Source organism: Mastigoproctus giganteus, chromosome 4 (genome assembly GCF_048544385.1).
Source record: "Mastigoproctus giganteus isolate SK-2022 chromosome 4, ASM4854438v1, whole genome shotgun sequence".
Taxonomy (NCBI): Eukaryota; Metazoa; Arthropoda; class Arachnida; order Uropygi; family Thelyphonidae; genus Mastigoproctus; species Mastigoproctus giganteus.
The window spans coordinates 86,633,511-86,657,126 of NC_143578.1; the positions used below are offsets into that span (position 1 = coordinate 86,633,511).

Below are 23,616 nucleotides of genomic sequence, written 5' to 3' on the forward strand. Positions count from 1 at the left end.
AGAAGCAACGTACGTAAGCAGACTGCACTCCATGCAGCTTGGAAAAAATGTTTGTCAAGAGTACCGAAAAGGACTATTAATCACTATGACAAAATTATACTTTTATAACCCTTGCTAACTAATGAAGACTTAATTTTTTTTTTTTACTTATCATTAATTCATCTTGCTACCAATACCATTATTAATTATAATACAACTCATTATTAATCCTGTAATTTCTGTAACTTTTGTAAATGCTGTTTCTTTATAATTTATAAACCCTACTCACAGTGTAGTTCCTGAACGAAGTTTTTGTAACTTCAAATAAACTAAATAACATAAAATAATAATACAGTACTAAATAAAGAAATAAAAATGAATAAACAATTTATTTATTTATTTATTTATTTATATATATTAATTAATAAAAGACTTGATATGCCTGTTGTATTTTCAGTAATAAAATTTACTGAAAGCATAATATTTAATTTCACTACCAACTTTTTTTTAACTGAAAAATGTTACAAATGTCAAATAAAAGTGAATGAAACCTCAGCATAGAAATTGTAAGGATACAAATATAAACTTACTTGGATCGGGTGCCTTCTTCACAATCTCTTGCCTCACAGTCGGATTGCAGGATTGGTGCCATGTAAAGTTTCTCGTATACTCGGAATTCAACTGTAACAAGATCGTAGTTTTAACAAAACCGCTTTGGGAATAAATGCAGAAATTTAACAAAAGAAACGTGAGAGTTTGAATTGCCTAAATATACACTAGTAAAGAATTATATAATACTACAATGTATAACTCTACGATATTCTGGCTCATCATATAGACAAAGAAACAAGTTAACTTACCATTCTAATACATCTTAGTTAAACATAACGCAAAATTACAGTCAAACAAACTCACTTCCGTTCACTTTCGACTACATCAGCTACATTTTTGATCACTCTTGCACAAAATCGAAAAACTAAAATTAAAATAAAATAAAAAAAGTGAAGTGGTTAATTGTACCTTCACGACTCTTATTGTTATTACTCTTATAAGCCTGTTATTTCTTAACTATCCCTACATTTGATGTAAAGGATTCATCATCATCATCATCTCTCTCTCTCTCTCTCTCTCTCTCTCTCTCTTCCCCCCCCAAGGGTTCGTATAAGCTAACGATTCTGAACTATCGTTCCTTTTCCAACCTGCGTGTAAAAATTAAGCTGAAACAAAAGCATAAACAGAAAATTTATTTATAGTAATTTTCGTATGCCAAAAAAATAAAAAAACAAGTTAGTTAATACAGCTCGCTGAAAGTCGAGTAGTTATACGGTGGCCCTGCCATTCTGTAAATTAAATTATCAACCTGTTTAAAAAGGTAACTTTGTTGCTGCATAGCTTTGGACATAATAGTTTTCACCGCTAGATGCTGCTGCCAAATAATAAAATAAATCTGTCTTCAAATAAAATTAAAAAAATACTTTTTTTGAGAATAAACTATTTATGAATAACCACGTGTCTATATACTGTCCTATGTGTATCCCTCGTGGCACGTGTGCCATTGGTTCCCATCCGCTATAGGCAGTGAGAGGGCAGGCATGCCCAGAGAAACTATTCAGAATTGAGCCCTCCTCCACCTAACCATATGAACTTACAGCATTGAGTTCTCAATTCACAGGTTCAAGGCAGGCACCTGGGTCACTGCATTCTGATCCAGACGCCTTGGAGCTGTGACCCAATGAGTTGAGTGACAAGTGGTGTAACCACTAAACTGTCACGGAGGAACACTGAAGATTATTAGAGATGGTGCTAACTCATCTTTGGTACATCCACGAGCAAGAAGCACCACTGGCAGGAGCATGACTGCATTCGCCATGTACGACGCGTTGACCCCCCCCCCATACACCACGTATCATCATGTTCGGCGACTTAACAATGATGCAGAGACGAAACCAGCTGGAATTAAGAATACATACGCACAAACATTTGTGGTGAAGAGATGCTCTGTTCGAAGAGCAAAGACAGGATTCGCGTGTGGCAACGCCCATTTGAAAGGGTTGTTCTTGCCTCTCTCAATCAAAGCATACAAATCGAGAGCCTAAAATAATGATATAAGGTGTAGTCTTTTATGATAATCGTTCACACTGGTTTTATTTCAAAGTTTTCGTTACCTTATACATTTAACATAGATCTTTTGTTCAGATGCTTTGATCATTTCTTTTCAATTCCTTATTTGTAAACAGGACTCATCTAAATCAAACTACACTTTTAGGGCGTAGCAAATTTTCTGACACTAAGTGTATATAAGTCCAATTGTTCTTTAACCATACATTTTTTTCACATAAGTTTTCTGTGTTATTGTACCCCATGTTTTATAAGGTGCTCTTTCAAATTCTTGGCGTTCTCTCCTCAGCTAATGTTAACTTGATAAAGTAACATGATAAAGTTGATAAAGGAGTACAGAATGATAATTCTTTACTACTTCCTCCCATATTGGAATACTCATTCCCGGTCCGATGACTTCTGACGGTATCACTCATGAGTTTTTGAAACTAATCAGCATTCAATCGAATGGAATATTCACCATCTTATTTTAACAAATATCGCTTTCTACTTCTGCTCAAATGAACTCATTTAATCAACATTAAATTTATATTTAAAATACTACAGTTTTTATGTTATATTTAAATAAAGTAGGACCTCAGTTATCCGAAATGAATGGGACCGAGACCTCTTCGTTAACAAAAACCATACATTCTCGCTTTTCAATCGTGGTTTCGGATTCATTTATTACGCTACAGTAATTGTACTTAAAAAGCACAAAGTAATTTTAGCAGGTTAGTTAATGTTGAAATGCAGTACAATTCAGGAGCGTTCAATTTCTCAAAATAAATGTAATTTTCATTTTCTTTGATTAATAAAAGTGAAGAGTAAATAACAAAATTGTTGCCAATTAATTATACAAAAGTAATTGTTTTCCCTTCACTGCTCATACCTCAACATAATATTTAAGCAATTTTTCTCTTATGTGCTTTACTTATTCCTACTGAATTTTAATAAAAAACTGAAACGCAACATATATTTCACGGATCTCCCATGGTTTAATAAATTAATCAAATAGCAGCACGTACCTCAGACTGTATTAATGCTGTCAACACTTTTGTAATTGATAGCAATAAAATCCAGGAAGAATTTCTTTATTCTTCCTGGATTTTAATATCGATTGAAATATAACACGTATTTCACGTTTCTGTGCGATTAGTATAATAGGAAAATCTGTAATGATTCATGATTTATATAAATATAATAAAATATAAATTTCTTTATTGCTGCTAAGTACAAGGAACAATAATACTCATCGCGGCGACATGGCCAGGAGTTTTACATTAAGGCAGAAAATGATACATGTGATTAAAAATTGGGAAAAGGAAAAGTTACACAAGAAATATTATCTTATACAAAAATTAAAAAGCATAAAAAAAGAAATTATAATAAATAGAAAAATATAAAGAGGAAAAAAATATGAACATCGAAGCACAAATCAAGAACAATTAAAAACAATGGCAAGGAAGCTGAATCAATATCAAACCATGGATTTTGATCAAAAACAAACGCAGATGAAAACAATTATTGTTGCCGCTCAAAATCATAGCGCGGTAGGGATCGGAGAGGTGGATGGCTGGTGTCGATGTTTAGCAATCTGGCACAGTTTAAGCTACAAGATTTGGAAGGAGTCATTCCGATTGAGCAGATGCGATCCACTCTAAGAGAATGCGACGGTATTTGTAAACAGTAGTCATTTTCTACAGATTAATTCCAAGTCGCAGCAGTGCCTGTATTTTAGGGAGTACCTGGGCAGGTAGGAAACGATTACAAAGTTTCAGAAGGTTGTATTTGAGGATTAATGTAGGGACAGATCTCGAGGATGGCGGAGGGTTGTGCCACAGACAGAAATCCCAGATGTTCGCGGCATTTATCACCCCTGTGAACATTTTTACCTTAGTCATTCATTTTACCTTAGCCTGATGTCAATTATTGGTAGTCTGGGTACATTTAGTTGCCGGCGCCTCCGTAGCCAGGTGGGAAGGAGCAGCAGTGCGTAGCACACGCTTCTTGATTAGACCGGGATTCGAGCCCGTCACCACCAAATACAGAGGATGCGGAAAGGTCAGGGAATGACCACCGCATATCATGGAGCAATATGGCTTTAGTTGCTAATGCTCCTAAAAAAACCAAAATAACATAACAATAACATTTAGTTGCTCAGCCATGTCAGTGATTCTCAATTTAGGGGGTCGACGATAAAAGCTCCTCGATCTAATATGTTAACGAGCGCAACAAACATTATTCAGTGATTCAACTATATGCAAGCATATGGATAGCGATATGATACGTACAAAAAAAATAATAATTGTCTAATTTCTGTTTGTTCAATTTTAATGAAATTTGGGATAGCTCGACAAATCTTTCTAAAAGAGTTAAATATAAAATTTCGTGAAATTCTGTCTTCTGGGAGTCGCGATTATATAACATACGCTTTACATGCAGATGGATGGATATGATGAAGATAATAGGCCTTTCTTTCAAGCATATGCGAACACGCCCTAAAAAGCTTTATCAAACAAAGTACAATATAGTAGTATGTGTAGAACTGCACAGTACAGTTAGTATGAGCTAAATTAATAAATTTGTAATTTTATTCTTTCTTATGGAATTTCTGTAACCACGAAGGTGAGTCAAATGAAAAATAAATTTAGATTTTCTAAATTTAAAAATTACACTGGGTAAATTTAAGGACTGATATTAATATTTCTACTAAACAACTGTAATATTTAATCTTACAGAAAAACTCAGAAAGAGTACTCAGTGTACATAAAAATACAGTTTCCTACAAAAATTTCATTATATGTGTCTCAGTTCAGTGCTAGGTAAAATTATGCAACCCACAGTTAAGGTTAGAATATGATATCATTCTGAATGGGAATGGATCAATCTGACATTAATCTGAATGAGAATGGATTTACAAGAGAATCATGGCGAGGATTTGTTAAGAAAAGAGCATGCCTGGCTAATCTAATTACCTATTAAGAGGTTGTTTACAAAAGAACTAGATGCAAACAATAATTCTAACATATTAATTTGGACATCAGCAAGGCTTTTTCATATCGTTTCACATGGATGACTTTGTATAGACTGGAACAAATACAACATTGGCGGCAATTTATTACTGTAGATTAAATGCAATCCAGTCTAAAAGGATTGTTAAGCGGCAAAACGCGAAGAGTTGCTATAAATGGCCATTGCTCTTCCTGAACCAATGCCATGAGAGCCCCATAGTGTTGTTTGGCAAAGACAAATTTTCGCCAAGGCAAATAAAATAGGACATTGCTATATTATATAGGTACTAGTATATTTTCTTTGATCAGTTTGCCTCTTGGCATTGTGGTTTCCATAGGAAAAACCCCATGCAACCTTTGCCCGAGACCGACTAACTCGACTATGGTGTGAGAAAATATTAGTATTCTTATTAGTACTGTATTTTGTATTAGTATTGGCCATATGGTGCAAGAAAGCATAAGGCTTTTGCTTCATCAGCCAAAAAAAAGCAAAATAATAAAATTAAATTAAATAAACTGATAAAAGAAAAGGAAAGACAACCTATGCGTTTCCCTCCTCCCGTAAGTAATTATCCAGCTGGCCTTTGAATTTCCCCAAACTGTCAAGCCTCTACCACTCACGTAGGTAACTTATTCCAGTAATTTATAACAAGCTAGCTAAAATAAACTTCCTGCAATCCAGTCTAAAAATCTTCCCCCGTAACCTGAATTTACGGCCCCTAGTTAGAAATCATTTATAACCATGAAAATTTCGTCCTCATTCATTTTACTTTGGCCTCGCAGAGCCTTAAACACCTCAATCAAGTCTCCTTTAAGGTGCCTAGTTTCTAAGCTGTGCGGTCAGGGGCGGACTCAGAAATCACTTCAGAAGCAACAGCGTGTTCCCCCCCCCCCCCCCCACTTATTCTGTATTTGGTCACACAGCTTCATAAAAGAAAAACTCCCTCCACACGATAAAGCGAACAGCTGCCAATACAATCCAGGCATTCCGAGCAACGGGGGGAGAGTTAAAATAATATTAGAGCAAACACAAAGCATAATAGAGCGTTGAACCAAGAAAATGTATATTCAACTGAAAGTCCAAGTACATATCTAGAAGTTTTAAATTCGAAAGTACCAAACAACTTATATGATGCAAGCAGAAATCGTGAAAATAAAGAGTGATCACATCAGCCCAAGTGCGTGTGGCGGGGGGAGGGAGGAAAGCTGTCCCGCCAAGTACACAGAGCAAGAGAACACTAAATGAGTCAACGATCTTCTTGCTGACTGGATCACGGTTACTCAGGGAATATGTGCCGGCTCAATGATTTTCGCATTCATTTTGAGCCATGTCGCACGTGTTAAACCTACCCAACCAAGTGTTCGTGTCCGTGATGGGCGTGTAGGCAGAGAGGAAGGAAGAATGGTTTACTAGGTGCAATTACTATAGAGGTTCCTGGCTTCGATGCTTTAACGTTGAATCTAGCTTTCCATATGCTATCCGGTCCTATATATCAGGTCTCCTTTAATCATTAGTACTGTATCGTATCGCTACTGGAATATATAAATAAAATATTCAACTTATCGTTAGTCTGGTACCTACAACGGGAGTTACTTCCTTATTTGTATTTCTGTATGTTATAGTATATTTCTCATCCAACAATCTGAAACAACCCCGAAATACAAATAACGATGTAGTTCTTACAAAACTGAACTCTTAAAGGTAGCATAGCAATTTATTTAGGTATCTTTATATATAAATTTAACTTTGTTTTAAAAAGATTTTACTTTTTATCATATTTATAGAGTACAACAGAACCTAATAAATCGTGCATTCTCGCGGGATACAGCAAGAATTTTTGAAAATTCTGTGTTTGTGTTTAAGATTATGCAAATTGTCTAAGTATTCAGGGGTAATTCGTTGTTTTTATTAGATAGTGTAGTAGCTCTGGTCCCTATAATCTCCACAAAACAGTAGTCGCAGCATTAAGTAAAATTGTTAACCCGTATTGCCGGATTTGCCCAGTGGATAATGTACCTGTGTAAAAATAAATGTTACGAGTTCGAATGCTGCCTCCGTATTGGCAATGAGATTGTCCGGCATTTTTTTTTAATATGGGGTATAAATAGTATCATATGATTTCAGCAATCGAATCCATTAAAAAGCAAATACATACCACTGTAGTTTTTTTTTTTTTTTTTATGAAAATCCGAAACACGAAAGGAATCAAAACCTATAGTACTCAAATACTTAAGTTAGTGCCGTGCATGATGAGTTGAAGGAGATGGGGATTTTTTTTTTTTTTTTTGATTTGGTAGTTGTTGGCGCATCGGCTTCTGTGGCCATATTGCACCTCCCAAGGTTTTTGCAGTACTTTGATCCAAGCCCGAGGCGGGAATCGAACCCGCGACCTTTGGGTTGCCGGGCAGGTACTTTACCCACTCGGCTAGCCCGGTCGGCGGAGATGGGGATGCCGGAACTTTTGCTCTGAAGACTAAACATGAGTTTCACCACTGATGACCTTCGCAAAAGTTTGGTTATAATCACACTCCTTCGATATGATGTGGGAAAAGAAACTGTGACTCGAATCCCATTAATTAGAAAGAGTTTTTATCGGATTTTTTTTTCACACCTTGGCCTTTCCTCCCCTTGGGTTTTTAATCCAGCAAAACAAGAAAACCAACCACTGAATATATGCAATTTGCATCTCAATTCCCAGAAGGAAAAAAAAAATCATGACGATAGGAAGTGTTTCTTCGACCGACTGCAATCAACTCAGATGTTCCTAAAAGGTGTAAATGCAGGCGACTCCATCCGCCGCACTACACGGATTCACTCCGTAAGTCTCTCTCTCTCTCTCTCTCTCTCTCTCTCTCTCTCTCTCACACACACACACACATACAGAATCAGTCAAAATAAAAAATTAAAAAAAAAAAAACCACCCCATTTCACTCAACCAACTCCAAAAGTTTGTCTAGTTCTGCTTGAATTTATTTAAGCTGTCAACTTCCACAATGACAGATGGAATCTTGTTCCAGCAATCAACCACCCGCTGGTTAAAGGCAAATTTTCGCACAATTATTCTACAACTGTCTTTCCTCGATTTGAATCTATGCCCCTCTCAGGTGCGTAATCTGAGCAAGAAGAAGAAGAAGAAGAATCCCATCAGCATTGAGCTTGCTCAAAGCATTCAAGGCCTTAACACCTCAATCAGATCACCTCGAAGGTGCCTAGTCTGCAGACGCTGCAATTGCAAAACTTAAGCCTTTCTTGGTAACAACAACCCTTTGCTGCATTCACCAATCTCGTTGCCCTTCTCTGTACTCGTTCCAGAAGCTCTATATCCTTCCTAAAATTAAGCCTCCAGACCTGTATGCAGTAAAGGTGTGGTCTGACCACTGCCTCATATAAGAGGATAATCACCTCCTTATCCCTGCTAGAAAAATTCCTGTATATCATTGACAAGACACTCTTGCACCTGTCTGCACTGCTCATAAAACTTCATATCTGACTGCACAATTACCCCCAGGTCTTTTTAATTCTCCACTGCCGCACAGTTGGTACATACATAATGTCTGTAAATTGCGTGTGTTCTGTGGTGAGTTTGCTGAACGAAAAACTCGAATTTTCGGGGAGAAAAACCAAACTACCCTCGCCTGAGACCGATAAACTAAGCCACGTTCAGAAAAAGCCCTTAAAAATTCGTCGTATTGTTGAGGGGATTCGAACTCCTATCTTTTCCACCCAGTGTGTGGAGGAGGGCGATTCTAGCAGCTGTACTTACCAACGAGCACCAGCCACGTCGTGGAAAAAAATAAAATAACCCATAAAAATTCCTCACATCATTGACGAGATTCGAACGGGTGTCTTTTCCACCAGGTGTGGGAAGCGCAGTGCTTATAGATGCTGTGCTACCGCGAGGGCATAAGGAAAATTCCCAGATTCGAATCTTGTCAATGATGCGAGGAATTTTTATTCGGCTTTTTTTCGAGATGTGAGTCGGTCTGAAGCAAGGATTTCATATATTTCATTTCTCATTTAATTAAATTTACACTTTAAACTTACATTGTACTTAATTGATTATCTGAACTAAAATAATGTAGGTTGCATTTAAATAAATGCAAAGTGAATAATTTGCATTTATTTAATTGCCCATATTGTGCTTCATTCGATAAAAAAGTGAAAAGTTCTTGATAACATAAATATGTGCAATTTGAAAGGCTCACAAGAGGCGGTTTGTCAACTGTTACAAAATCACATTTGGAAACCAACATTATTTTAGGTTTCCGAATATTATTGAATATTGACTCTTATTAAAAACAAATGAACACCCTGAATTAACTGAGTGTAAATTGGGAAATGGCTGATAAATGAGTTTCAATTAAATATTTGGTTATCTTCTGTGCTTTAAAAATTCGATGTTGAGATCAAATCTTGGATTCTGCCTTTTTAATTACTGTTTATAAACAATAGGACAAAATTATATTTCTGGAATATGTTTATAATGGCACCCTTTTGCAAGTACAGTACTGTATACAGAATGCTGTGTGGCGTGCCATGTTCGCAGTTCAAGATTCATCGCATCAGTACTGCTATGATGTTTCACTTGTTGCTTCCACTTGTAACAACCTCATAATCTACGTATAACTGTGTTGTGAATGCGTGTATAAGAGAGTCTCGTGTGACACTTGCGAATATTGTTCCAGGCGCCAAACTGGCTGGAGCGAATGGAATAGAAGCTTAGTCATACTCCAGTACAACTAATATCAGCATCCACTGCTTCTCGCCATCTCCACAATCTAACTTTAAATATTTTATGAATTAGTCGGTCAAGGAGGTAACTTCAATTTTAGGAGTACAGCCACAAATAATTCTTGATGTAAAACATATGGACTAAAATTTAAAATGAAAATGTCTAGAATAACTACTTATAGTCAGATTATTGGTGGTATTGTTACAGTCAATTGTTGGTGGTATTGTTATTTTATCTTACCCCAAGGCAACTAAGGCCATAATGCATCAGCATACTCTGTTTGCAAATTGCATGTTTGTCTTGTGTTTTCAGTTTCGGCTGTGAAATTGTTACAATTACCGAAGTTAATAACCGCACACAATCGAGTAAATCAACCGTACTTAATAATTAAAATACTCGTAACTAGCAAAGTGCAGAGTTTGTGGGGGGGGGGGGTTTAAATGTTGTATTATATATTATTTTAATTTATTCCCCTATTTAAACAACTCCCCTTTATAATATCTCCCCACTTGCGCATCTGACTTTACTTCTCAGAAAATTCTAAGTTCATAGGGGAGAAACTCTTATATATGTTTAATTCCCATTGGTTAGGCTTGTGTCCAGTACAACAATTACACACACACACACAAATGTTATACAAAAAAAACAAGTTTATTATGCATATTTACAGTTAAATCATAACAAATCTCATTAAGAATAGAATTTCACTGTTTCAACACCAAGGTACTTACAACATATCCAGTCTCTTCCTATCTAACAGGCTCCTTTACAGACTTGACCCCTTTTTTTTATCTCACCTTTCTCATTACACATACACAGGTTAAATAGTTACACTCTTTATATGCTCACCTTATTTTTGCTCCTATTACAACACAATCAAATCATACCTCATAGGTGTCAATAATATTTTTTTTATCATTAAAGTTAAACATATCATTGATCATATTACTTTTATGTATCATCATAACTACCAATTTATTCTTTAATTCCCTATGCCTCTTTCTTATATATTTCTTTAACCATTATCAGTTACAGAACTTGATCACCAAAATACAATACTGTATTACATTCAAACACACCTTTAAGGGTTGGCAATATACATAAATTTTATCTCCACACATTTAATATTTCTATTTTTACTACAATTCCTTCCGTTCACTTTCTCATCTACATTACTATCCTCCTTATTCCAAATTACTGCCTAAACCAACCATAATTGCCTTAGATTAGATTTTACTCCTATTTTGGTTCACCCATCTAATCTTATCTTTATCATTAAATTCCCCAAAATCGTATTACAGTCCTTTCACTAGTATTTAACTTACAGTATTTTCAAAATAACTTTCTCTTATCATTGAATTCCCCAAATATCGCACTACAGTCCTTTCTCTAGCAGTTAACTTACAGTATTCTCAAATTAACTTTCACTTACTTAATTTCTGTGATCCGGTGTCTTCATAAGGGCCTTCTATCCTATCCTTATCCAGAGCTGCTATCTTCTGCTATCCAGGGCTATATCTTACAGCTTCCAGGGCATTATCATACGGCATTCGCAACTGCTACTCCGCTTTCAGGATCTCTACTTTGCCTGTAAGGACGGCTACCTTCTGTTCCAGGGTTGTGACTTTGCCTTTCAAGACTATTTCGGGATGTCATCGCCTTCCTCCGTGGACTGGGTCTTCTAAGGGAATCTTCCTTTCTCATTCTCACTGTTTGCAGAACTTCCTTTAACTACCCCTTTCCCGTTCATCTCCTAATTTCTCACTCACTACATTACTGATAACCCCACTTCAACTTTTTTTGTCGGCTATTTCTTCATCATCTTTCAAGCAACTCCTCCCGACTCACCCTTTCACTAGCACCGCTCAAAAAATTCTCCCCTCTCCTTCTCTTCCCTTTTTCCACTCTCTCTCCTCCTGTGTCCATATCCATCCACAATTTTCTCCCGGAGTTTTCCACGCCTCCCCACAGTGTTTTCTTCCAATCACTCTTTCTTTTTCATTTCTTTCTCTTTTCATTTGTTGGAAGGCCTAGTTCAGCCTGCCTCATAGCACGTGATTCTCTATACCCCTTTCTTTACAACCTGTTGACATGTGTTCTTTGATGTCGGCCGAATACTTCAAAACAACTCTTTCTGTCTCATAACAGCTTGTCTCTATTGCACTAAAAAAACCACAAATTGTGACACTGGAGACCATCGCGTCTATTTTTAGAAACTAGTGTGTGTGTGTTGTTCAGAATACGTTTCCGGTGTGTGACCCCTCATAAACCTTAAGTTGTTTTTGTAGCGCCGGACCCCCTGCTGGGTTTGTCATAGTATCCTCCATCAGTTCCCTGGTTTAACGGAAGTAAAGCTAATGGCTCTGTTTTCGTTCCTACTACTCTTTTAATTTTTATATCTCTTACCAGAATAATTCTTATTTCTGAAACTGCATATATTACCCATTTATCCTATTAATGGCAAGAATCAAAGGAAAACTAACTTTCAAAGTCTTAATAAAAAATATTTCATTTTTGTAAGATTTTCAAATCTTACAAGTTGTCAGAAAAGGCCTGGGTTTGATTCCCGTCAGGAACGGAGGAATTTTTTCACACCCTCGGCGAGTTAGTCGGTTTGGGGATGCATTTTGCTCCTGCCCGAAATAAACCGACCACAGTATACAACCGAATTAATGAACATTTAACTTGATTACAAGTCGATAATAGGAACTGCACCCAGTTTTGTCAGAGAAAAATAGACAACAGCTAGATGATACCAGCGAAAATGAAAAAGTGAAAAATGTGCTACGGTGCTATTCATTGAGATGGGATCCTAGAAATTGGTGTCACTTTGCACTCCTCTGTACATACATCACAGGAAGCAATGAATTCCACAAGTTTCACGTACATACCAGGCTTCTCATTATAAAGAAGAAACAGAAACACAATGCAAGAAAATATCCCAGCATCGTGTAAGAAACTTTCTTGACGATGGTGTTTCCATCGCGTAAGATATATTTACACTGTGATAATTCTATTTATCATACTATTTGTTTCTTTGCAGTTTCGCAAGCTTGGCTTCAATTACTCTGTAGGGAAAGGTTTGGAGATTTGGCAACACTGAATATTCTCTAGAGTTGTTCTGGAGTTTGAGGATGAAAATTTTGATAAGAGGGCGGCTTCTAACACTACCTTGAGGTGCATGATAAAGGGCAGGCGTGGCATCCAGTATCACCTGATTTAAACCCTTGTGATTTTTATACTGGAGTTATTATAGTGTTTTCAGAAGAATCGACGAACCATTCCTGCGCTAAAGAAATTTCAAGATGAAATTTTCTCTGTGTCGGAAGAAACTTGGAGCATGTTCTTCGCAACTTCACACTCCGACTGTTGTATCGTTTTAGGTACATCAGCATCTTAGGCCATATTGCGCCATATATAATGTCTGTAAATTGTGTGTGTGTGTGTGTGTGTGTGTGTGTGTGTGTGTGTGTGTGTGTGTGTGTGGTCGATTTGCTGTTTTCTAGACGAAAAACACGAATTTCAAGGAGAAAAAGCCACGTTACCCTCGTCTGAGACCGACTAACTCAGCCACGTTGTGAAAAAAAAAAAAAAAAACACGCCCATAAAAATTCCTCACATCATCGACGGAATTCCAACTCACGTCTTTTCCACCCGGCGTGGGGAAGACGAGGACCACCTCGATTGCAACACATTATTAATAAGCATGGACACATTGAGCATATTGTGGCATGAAGTTCCAAACACTGCTAAACATACTTCAAATGTTCATTTGTTTCTGTACAATATTTTACAATCTTCAGATGAATAATATTATGGACAAGGAGTACGGTTGTTTTTGGAAGCTTCCCTAGTTTTTGTAATAATTATGTATTCTCCTGTGCCAAGACGCGGGTGCATCACACAAACTCCAGGTCAGTATTACATCATTTTGCGTTGACCTACCAACTGCTTGTCTTGCTTCTGTCCATTGACGCTCACAGTATTCAAGGTAGCAAGACTGAAACGTGACATTATCGTGAGATTCATAATTTGATATACCATACAGGATAGTATTTCTAATATTCTGGCGGACAGTTACCTTTTATGTTGGAACTTTAGAGGACCAAAGAGAATTATGCGTGGTCGCGCATGTTACCAATTGTAAAACCCCTACTTTGACATACTGGAACTGTTATAAATAGTTACAGTTAGCACGAGGTAGAGGTCTGCACGAGCCTACAATTTTTATTTTTACCCGGTCCGACCCGAAGTATAGACGGCCCGATCCAACCCGAGCCAGAATGTTTTTTCAAATTCATTTCCACCCCCAACCGAATTTTATCCCACCCCGATTTTCAATGTACCAAATTTAATATAATTCCAAAACAAATATCGATAACCACCTTTACCAGCCACCTTCTCTTTGCACGCCTTTTATTGCAAATTGTTGTGCAGAAATAAAATAGTCAACACTGCCGTACTTAAATTAGTTCCACGGTCTTGCACTGCTAATCGGGATGCACTAAAATTTCTTTCGGGCTTGACATTAGCAGTGCAAGCCAATGGGTCATTTCCACGAAAGAGTACAAATTTCGGTGAATTTCAGAGACGTTGGCGAAGTGCACCTTATTGGTCAATTAAAAGTGTCAACAGACAAATAATACACATTTTTTCTAATACTGGAACCTTTAAGAATTTAAATACATCAAAAAATATTTTTAAAAAAATATATGTAAGAAATAGCCCGAAAAAGTTCGAAATGTTTGAAATAACAATTCATAACGATTATTTATGACCGGTCCCAGACCGAGCCCGAACATCGTTCGTGTTAACTGGCCCGAGAGCTAACCGGGACCGTGCAGACCTCTAGTACGAGGGCTAACAGGCTGCTTATACTAATAAAACTGATCCTCCCTATGAATACTCATAATTATATCATTTTATACTACATGCTGCAGTATATTAGGAATTAACGAAAAAGATTTTTGCAAGGATGAAAAAAAAAAAAAAAAAAAAGGAATTCTGGATTTAAAAAAAAAAAAAAAAAAACTTGCTCTCCTAGCCTGGCAATGACTAACCCAGTCACGTGTGAAAAAGATATATAAAGATCCCGGTATCACTGATTAGATTAGAAGCAGGACTTTCCGCGCGGTGTTTGTAACCAATTCTGCTACACGCAAGGATTAGCAAAAAGGGCTGTGTTGTGTCTTATGTAAGGCGGCCCCTAAATGTTCGTTCAATTCCGCCTTGGATGAGTTCAAACAGAAATAGAAAAGTTTTTATTCTTATTTGAGTCTCCGCTTTTTTTTTTTTTTCAGTTTTTTGTTCTGTTCTCATTTCAACAACGATATGGATCGCCAAAATTTTTTTTAAAGATTCTGATCATTTATCAAATAGCAATTTTTGAAGTAAAGCAAAGAAGAGAACACCATAATTATGAATTCTGTAGAAAACAAGGAAGCTGGATCTTCATGTTTCAAAGTGTTTTTTTTTTTTTTTTTTTTTTTCATTATCATCACTTTCGAGTTTGAATATCATTTTTATCATTCATTCGAATATCACTGTTAAGGGCACTGGATGGGAATAAGCAGGGTCGGTCCGATTTACAGGCGATTGCCTAGAACGCTGTTCGCAGGAAATAGTACAGCATCATGTTGCATGCACATAAATGCTTTATTCTGTGTTCAGTATGGTATACAGAAATTGGTATGATGTTTTATCTTTAATGACCCCTTACCATATGGGCACGAGTACATTTAGCATTAATTTACATTCTGAATTGAATCTCGAAAGTTCCCGGCATAAAATCTTCCCTACAAGGTTTCCTTTGAAACTGTCGAGGACTTTTCTTGAGCAGTTCAGTTTAAATTAACTGTTTCAAGTAGAGAGGTGAGATTTTTTGCAAGATTTTACTCCCTTGAACAAACAAACTTGCCAGCGAAACATCCCCCCCCCCTCGACCTACAAAAGCAGTACACTAAGCGGAAAACTCGAGGAGTAAAAAGAGTTTAAAAAAATTTAAAAATATAAAACCACAAAATTACTGATAGCATGATTCAAATTCTTAAATAAAAAAGGAAGAACTTATTATTAAAGTTGCAATGTATGAATAAAATACAGTATATTAATTTGTGTAAATATGTATATAGACGCCATTTATTGTGATCGCTTCGGCAGCTTAATTGATAACAATAACCGATGCAAAAAATGAAGCTGTACAACGTTGATTACTGATGCAGAGCGGAAATGTATCCATAAAAAAAGGATGGAAGTGGACAGAAAGCAAACATTAAAATCAAGCAATATAAAATAGTTTAATTTGACGGTACACTATTTCTCGAGAAAGTCATCAATACATTTGAAACTGTCATGTTTTTGGAAATCCATACAAATCATTAAAAACAAATAAAATATTAAAATCAAATTAGAAAAGTATTAACGGTCTACTGTAAAACGGTCACTGTTAGGAGTATAGATACAGTACTTTCTTCCACGGAGTAATGAAACCGACAACCATATGAACTGTACGAAGCAACAGCAGTAACCAGACAAGCAACATGTCAGAGTTCAATACTGCACATGTATAAACCACGATAAGGCAAAAAAGCGATAATATGAAACGAAACGTTGATTACAATAAACAACGTTTTTAATATGTACTGTACCTCTGGTCGGGACTTCATAAAATACTGTACCTCTGGTCGGGACTTCATAAAAGTGATAAACATTACGAGAATAATTACATATCTCTGATCACAATATGCGGCGTACATTGATATTAAACCTCTTAAGTGAGACATACCGCCTCACCATTTTGAAGTCCATGTCTAAAAATTTCTTCCATCATCCGATTTTTTTTTTTTTATTTGTATTTATAGTCATCAGATATGGAAGAAATTTTTGACGTAAATTTCAAAATGCGGGTGGGTGAGACGGATGTCTCACTTAAGATTAAGAGAGTTACAGTGCACGCCGCCTATTGTGATCACGAATAATGTATTCACTCGTGTAAGGTTATCAGTTTTATGAAATCCTGAACAGAAATATACTAATACACACACAAAAAAGGGGATCTACACTTAAAAAAAAAGAAAAGAAAAAAAGTGTAATCAGCGCTTCGATTTATCTTAAAAATTTCTTCCAATCATCCCATGTCTTTTACTACATAATTTTTAACACCTCAAGACGTAATCCTTCCAACCTTTACCCCCTGAGGGTCCAACCCTCAGGGGGTAAAGGTTGAAGTCACTGAAGGAATTTATGCCACACCTTGTGTTAGCGTACCCAGTTTAACAAATCATACCTGCAAAATGCTAATTCTGCAGTGATAATTTTTTCTCCTTCTCAGGGAATTATTCAAGATAGCGTGTTGAAAATGAACTCTAGGTCTCCAAGCCCTTTAAACCAAGCTTTGACTCTAGCTGCTACTATTCAATGATCACTTCAAAATCTGCGCTCGTTCCATCATCTGATCTCCCACCTAAAATGCTGCAACTAGTCAACAAACCTTGGAATGCTTATTTGGTGACTCTAGCAAAGTAACGAAAGTGGCTGCTAGAAAAATTCTTTGAAATTGGAGTGGGCGTGAGCATGTAGTAAACAAACTTATCATTGAATGTGAAAAGTTGTAGGTGGAACGAAATGAGTGTGAGAAGTGATCTGCTCTCTCAAAACAATCCTCAGGTCCTACAGGTCCTACATTAACTTACGCTGATATTGCACAAAAAAAACCTACCACTTGTGCCTCAACTTCTGAATCTTCTGTCTCTAAACAGTCGGCATCTCCTGTCTTGAGCGCTTCGCTGCATCTTCTGACAATAAACAAAATTTGCTCATCCTTAAGACTGCAGAGGGATCTACACTAAAAACAAGCTATGATGTTATTATGTGAGTGCAGAAGTTACCAAAATTGAGGGATTTTTAAAGATGTGAAAATAAAAACAATGAAGACTAGGAAAAAGAGTTTAATATTCGAATATGACTCTAAGGTCGAGGCTACTCGCATTGCCTCCCTGCCTGCTTTCTCTGATGCAGGGATTGTGTCTTCTTCGCCTAAGAAAAATGACCCCCTCCATACTTATCAACGACTTAGATAAGGATTTAACCAAAGACCAGATTCTAGAGAGCGTTTTCCATAAAGTTCTCAAAGACTTGACTTTAATTTCACCATGAATGATATTAGAAAATACACTTCGCTTTTCTACAAAAGCTAATGCGAAGAGCTGTACTCGTTTTTGGACCTGCCACCCAGAATTCATAAAGTAATTATGGCTTTGCCTAGACTCTAGGTGGGTTGTACTGCACATAAATTTAGGCCTTTCTTTGCAGTCACCAAATACTATACATGTCTCAGGTATAGGCATACCAGCCAAACGTACGTCAAAAAACAAACCTGCGGCCATTGCTCGCGTAAAGAACACGTTTATGGAGAGAGTCCAAATAAAAAGTGATGCCCCTGTCTGTGAAAATTGTTATGCCAGAAAACGGGTCTCAAAACATTCAGTGACTCCAAATGCCCAGAGTTTTTGCGTGCCATGGAACTCATTTGACGGACTAATTATGAATAGATTGTCTGTTATCTCTTCTTCATCTGCAGATGATTCAATCTCTAAATTAGCTTGCTTCAACTGAATGCTCAGCAATCACGATTGGTGGCCAATGAAGTTCGAAGGGTAACCGATGAACTTAAATATAACACAATAGCCTCACAAGAACACTATCATTTTCGTGGCAAAATAAATGAATACCCTATCTCCTCTAGGGTTATTTAGCCAGAACATCCTGAACCATCAATCCTAAATTGGACGTATTCAAGATAATTAGTCACACAAATCTGCTGTTTGTGTATATACTCATTATGGCGCTTACTTTTTTGTTTTACTGTACACACCAACAATTTCCGACATTACCCAGCAATCTTGGCTATCTTGATCACGTTATTTCTCTGGTAGTTACTGCCAAACTTATTATAATGTCATACGTTAATGCCAAATCCAGTCTTTGGTACTGTTAGCCTACTGATTACAAGAGTTAATTCATAGAAGACTCTCTTTTCACATAAGCTAACTGTTCTAAATAACTCCAGTTTACCTTATACTGTTAGCTCTCTAAACGCCTAATAAAATATAGACATCACTGCTGCTTCCTACACTGTTTCTTCAACTATTGATAACTGGACAGTTAATACCAATTTCCTCAAATGACCAAGCGCGATTACCTACTCTGTGACTTGCTCTGCACAAACATAATCCTCCATTAGGAGATTTTCTATGAGACGCAGCATGTGGAACCGGTTTGATGACTATCAATATTGACTTCCTACTTGAAACCATAAGCTTCATCCAATCAATTCACAGCATCTGAATTAGAATCTAAGTAGTCAAAAAGAAAATTCAGCCCTCCCTTCCCACTCCTTATTTAGCTTCCCCAGGAAGTGCATCGTGCTAGACGTAATTACTAACGACATCATAGAAGCTGGCCACCTCCTGACGTCGAAAGGCATAAAGCATCATATCAGATTCTCAAAAGACAAGAATTAAATTTGGCAGAACTTTACTTCCACTGGCAATCGCAACCCATGGGATTTGTTTATCGCCTTACCCAGAACAAATCCATTCCCTCTGTTTACTGTTCCTTACCGGTACCGAGACTCTCACTTAAAAGGACACCATTTTGAGCATTCTTCTTCCTTCTGATTGCTCAGGTATGATTTTCCTGTTCAACAAATAAGACCTGCTTAACCACTCCTACTTCTAATTGTGAATCTCAGCCATTTACGCAAATGGAAGTAGGCACTGCTGTCCTAAAAATTAATAACTCTGGTTGCTCTTCATTGAAAGCATCTTTATTTAGCAATTTCACAAGCTCCGTCCAATGGTTCTTTCTTCCAACAACCCAAGTGGCAAGTCCTTTCCTCCTATTGCTCTGTTTTCTCCTTTGGTCAAAACACTTGAAAGACTGCTATAAGGCTCGCTTCTCTTTTTACTAAAATCTCTCTTGTACCGGCTGATCAATACGGTTTCTGACCTGGACAAAGTACTGAAGAAGCAGTCTTTGAATTCCTTTCTCGAGTTCATTCTGCAAACTCCAAGTATGTTCTTGAAATTTTTTATTTCTCTGCTGCCTTTGATTGGTTATGGTGGTCTGGTCTACTTGCACTTACGTCTTGCTGATTGTCCTTTCTCTTTATAATCTTCTAAGAAGTTATTTTGAAAATCGTACAGTTTCAATTATTTCTGGGTCTAACTACGTCTACCGTTCTATCACTAGGAGGTGCCCCGGGCTCTGCTCTTGGACCACCCATCTGGAACACTGTTCTTGACAAGGGGCTCTTTAAAACGTTTTCTTGTACTTCCAAATTGGCTTAAGCGGATGATCTCACTCTGATCCAGGATCCAGGGTGAGTCCCGTGTCCCTCTTGAAGCTACTGCCAAATTTAGTCAGGTAAGATCTCTCTCTCTCTCTCTCTCTCTCTCTCTCTCTCTCTCTCTCTCTCTCTCTCTCTCTCTCTCTCTCTCTCTCAATGGTTCCCTGTAAATGAATTATCCATATCTTCCACAAAATCTAATATGGTGCTGGTTAAGGGTTCGCGTAAAGCTGTGTTTTTGTGAATTTTTTCCTGTGGTGCGACTGCCTACTTCTGGCATGTTAAGAAGGTTACAGACCAGTCTAAACTTTATTGCATTCAACGTCAAATGTTTTTGGCAATGTGCAAGACCTGCAGAACCGTATAAACTCCTGCCTTGCTGGTCCTTAACAGCTATCCGTTCCTTGATCTGTTCCTTTTGTACCGAGGCTTGTGCTTCTACATTAGGATTGCTGTCCCTGTGTCCTTCTTGGGTATTTTCATCAATGTCACTTCGGATCCCAAGGAGGAGAAAACATGCTGTTGGAATCTTTTGACGGAGTGTTGGCAAGACAGATGATCCACTACCTCTAAGGGTGTTGTTACTTTAAAGTTTATTCCTAACGTCACATTTGTCGCGTTCGAGTCCATTCAAAAATGGTTCTACCCTGGTCTGTACACTCTACTTACGCTCTGGTCAGAGCTCTTTTAATGCCAAGTTTGCAACTTTCAACCTTGTTGAATCATCCCTCAATTCTTGTGGCGCCCCAGAAGACTGGGAACGTATTCTATACCACTGCCATCAATACTTAGATCTTCGTCTGAACTTTCCTATCTCCACTGGTGTCACTGGCCCTGGAACTGAACTGAATTTCCTAAGCACAAGAGAAAATTTCCAGTTTCTATAAGAATTTACTCGCCACGCCTTTGATTGCCGAAGACATCTTCTCACTCAACTATGGGATACCTCCTTGGCATCTTATCAGAGACTGCTGCTGACACCGGTAATCTAATCCTGCACTGGCACTGACCTTTGGCCAGTGCAGGATTACATGCAGCTATTTATTTATTTATTTAGTGTATTTTCACTTTTATCTAATTTTTATTTTTTTTCTGGAACTTACAGGTTTTGCCTTTTTCTCCCTGTGGGTGTCTTTTTTATTATTATTATTATTGTCCTATCCACTTGGTAAGTCAGTACATGTACTTGCATAGTTGTGGCCTGTAGCCTTGTGGCACTGACAGGTACTGGACATGCTTTTCAAGTGATTGCCTTCCTAGTAGAAAAGTGGCGAAACAACGTAACACTACACAAACATAGCATTACACACCTTTCTGGCCAATTTAAGTTGTATCATCGCAGTGTACCACAGTGAAGTTTGAACTGACGTTTAGGGGTGGTCCTACATAACATACAACACAAGTCCACAGGTCCAGTCATCCTATATTCTTTAGTATTTTATACACAGGCATACTTTATTTTATTTCCTTAAATCAGTATTTAGTTGTCAAACTCTTCAACATAGAGACATACCGTCTCAGTTGACTTTTTCGGCGTCAATTTTCTGTTTGATAGACGTAGGAAAGAATGTCATCCATATATTTCAATCCTGACCTCAACAAAGGCCTTTTCAGTAAATTTTGATACAGTTTTAACTAATTATGCTTATATCTAACATCAGTTTACAACTATATAGATTTAATTAAAATCAATAAATCTAAAACTTTAAATTAATCCTCCGCAGTTTACATTAACAGTAAGTCGTGAGAGCATTCAATAAAATTTATATTGTATACTATTATGAAAAGTATATTAAAAACCAGAAAATGAGTGGGGGGAATGCTTACGGTCGTTTTTTTTTTTTTTTACTTTTGTTCATATTAGTTTAAAATAAGAAAAAAAGAACACGTTAGCTAATTTACTAAGTCTGCGTTATATTTCAGGTGCATTAGTAATAATTAATGATTTATAACAAAAAGAGAGCAAAAAGCAACGATGTTTTATGCGCGAACGAGAACATTTCGTTTCTATGCAACAGCCAATTCATTCTTCCAACTAGCTCATAGCAACAAACATAATACCCAGTGCTTCAGCTAAAATATACGGTGGCGCAATTTGGTCGTAGCCTTTGCGCCAAAAAAAACAAACAACAACAATATACGGTATTATGGATAGCCTTGCGATATGTTTGGAAAAAAAAAATAATAATAATAATTGCCGGATTTCTATTGATCCGATTTTAACGAAAATTGGGAAGGCGCGAGCATTCTAACAAAACAAAACAAAACATAAAAATTCATGAAAATCCATCCACTGGGAATCGATCTATTACATCAGGGCGGACAAAGAAATAACAACTGCCAGAGAAAAGAAACCACAACTGAAATCGGCATTTAGGCAGTTAGATAGCCTCGGAAGATTCTTTCCAGCAAACACCATCCAGCTATTCAACAACCTAAATATCAATCCTGAAAAGCTCTGCAATTGCAAATCCTACAGAAAGGAAGTTCTCAGAAACTGTTACTTGCAAATACAGATGTAATTAAGGATACAGTTCCAGCACCTTGTTCGGCCAGGCACAAGCCACTGGGCTTTAGGAAACCCGACCTCATCAAGAAATAGATGTCAGGATTGTCCTACCTACACAACTCTAATCCCACAGAAGAAGACGACTGCTGGAAATTTGAACTTTCAATTTTTTTTTTTTTTTTTTTACTGTATCGCAGTCATTCCTGTGGTTACAAATGCTGTACGTTGTTTGGCTGTAAATATTTGTGTTTATGTAAATACGGTGAAACTTTCACTTGTGTCTGTTTAAGCAAAAGGTATGCTTCAATTGTCATGGTATTAAGTTCTTACCAGTTTACGGTAGTAAGTAATTAATAACTGAAATATTCTATATTCCAGATAATTATAAATCAGATATTATGTATTTCATAACTGTAACATAGATGTATGTTTTGTAACATAGTTGTATATGTATGTTCTCCCTCTAGCCTGTGGCTGTAACTGGGTGTTCTCATAAGAGAAATAAATTGATGATAATAATAAATATTTAAATCTGGCAATTATTAATGGTCTAATTTTAATAAAATTTGGGACGGCTCGACAAAACTTTCTAAAAGGCCCAAACAAAAATTTCATGAAAAGCCACCCACTGGGAATCGAGTTATTACATGCGGACGGACAAACATGGTAGAGACAACAGGCGCATTAGCACAATATGTTAATATGGGCAAAAATACAAGCAAAAAAAACAACAATTTTTATATGCGAACCGAGAAAATTTCGTTTCTACATCCCCCATATTGGCCATTCATTCATCCAATCATCGCACGACAACAAACAATATCCAGTGCTTCAGCTACAATATGTGATAGGATAGCCTTATGTAATATATGGATACATATATTACAAGCTTTATGTAATATGTATGAAAAGAAAAAATAATAATAATTGAAGGAT

General features: G+C 36.9%; 1 protein-coding gene across 4 annotated transcripts in view; it reads right to left on the reverse strand.

Annotated features, from left to right (window-relative positions):
* LOC150086883 (uncharacterized) overlaps positions 1-23,616 on the reverse strand; it is a 791,472-nt gene that overhangs the window by 764,017 nt on the left and 3,839 nt on the right. For all 4 annotated transcript variants that reach the window (XM_090371653.1, XM_090371652.1, XM_090371655.1 and 1 more), the window contains exon 2: positions 570-660. In XM_090371653.1, coding sequence (XP_090227779.1) covers positions 570-660 — 91 coding nt within the window. The remainder of the gene's footprint in view (positions 1-569; positions 661-23,616) is intronic.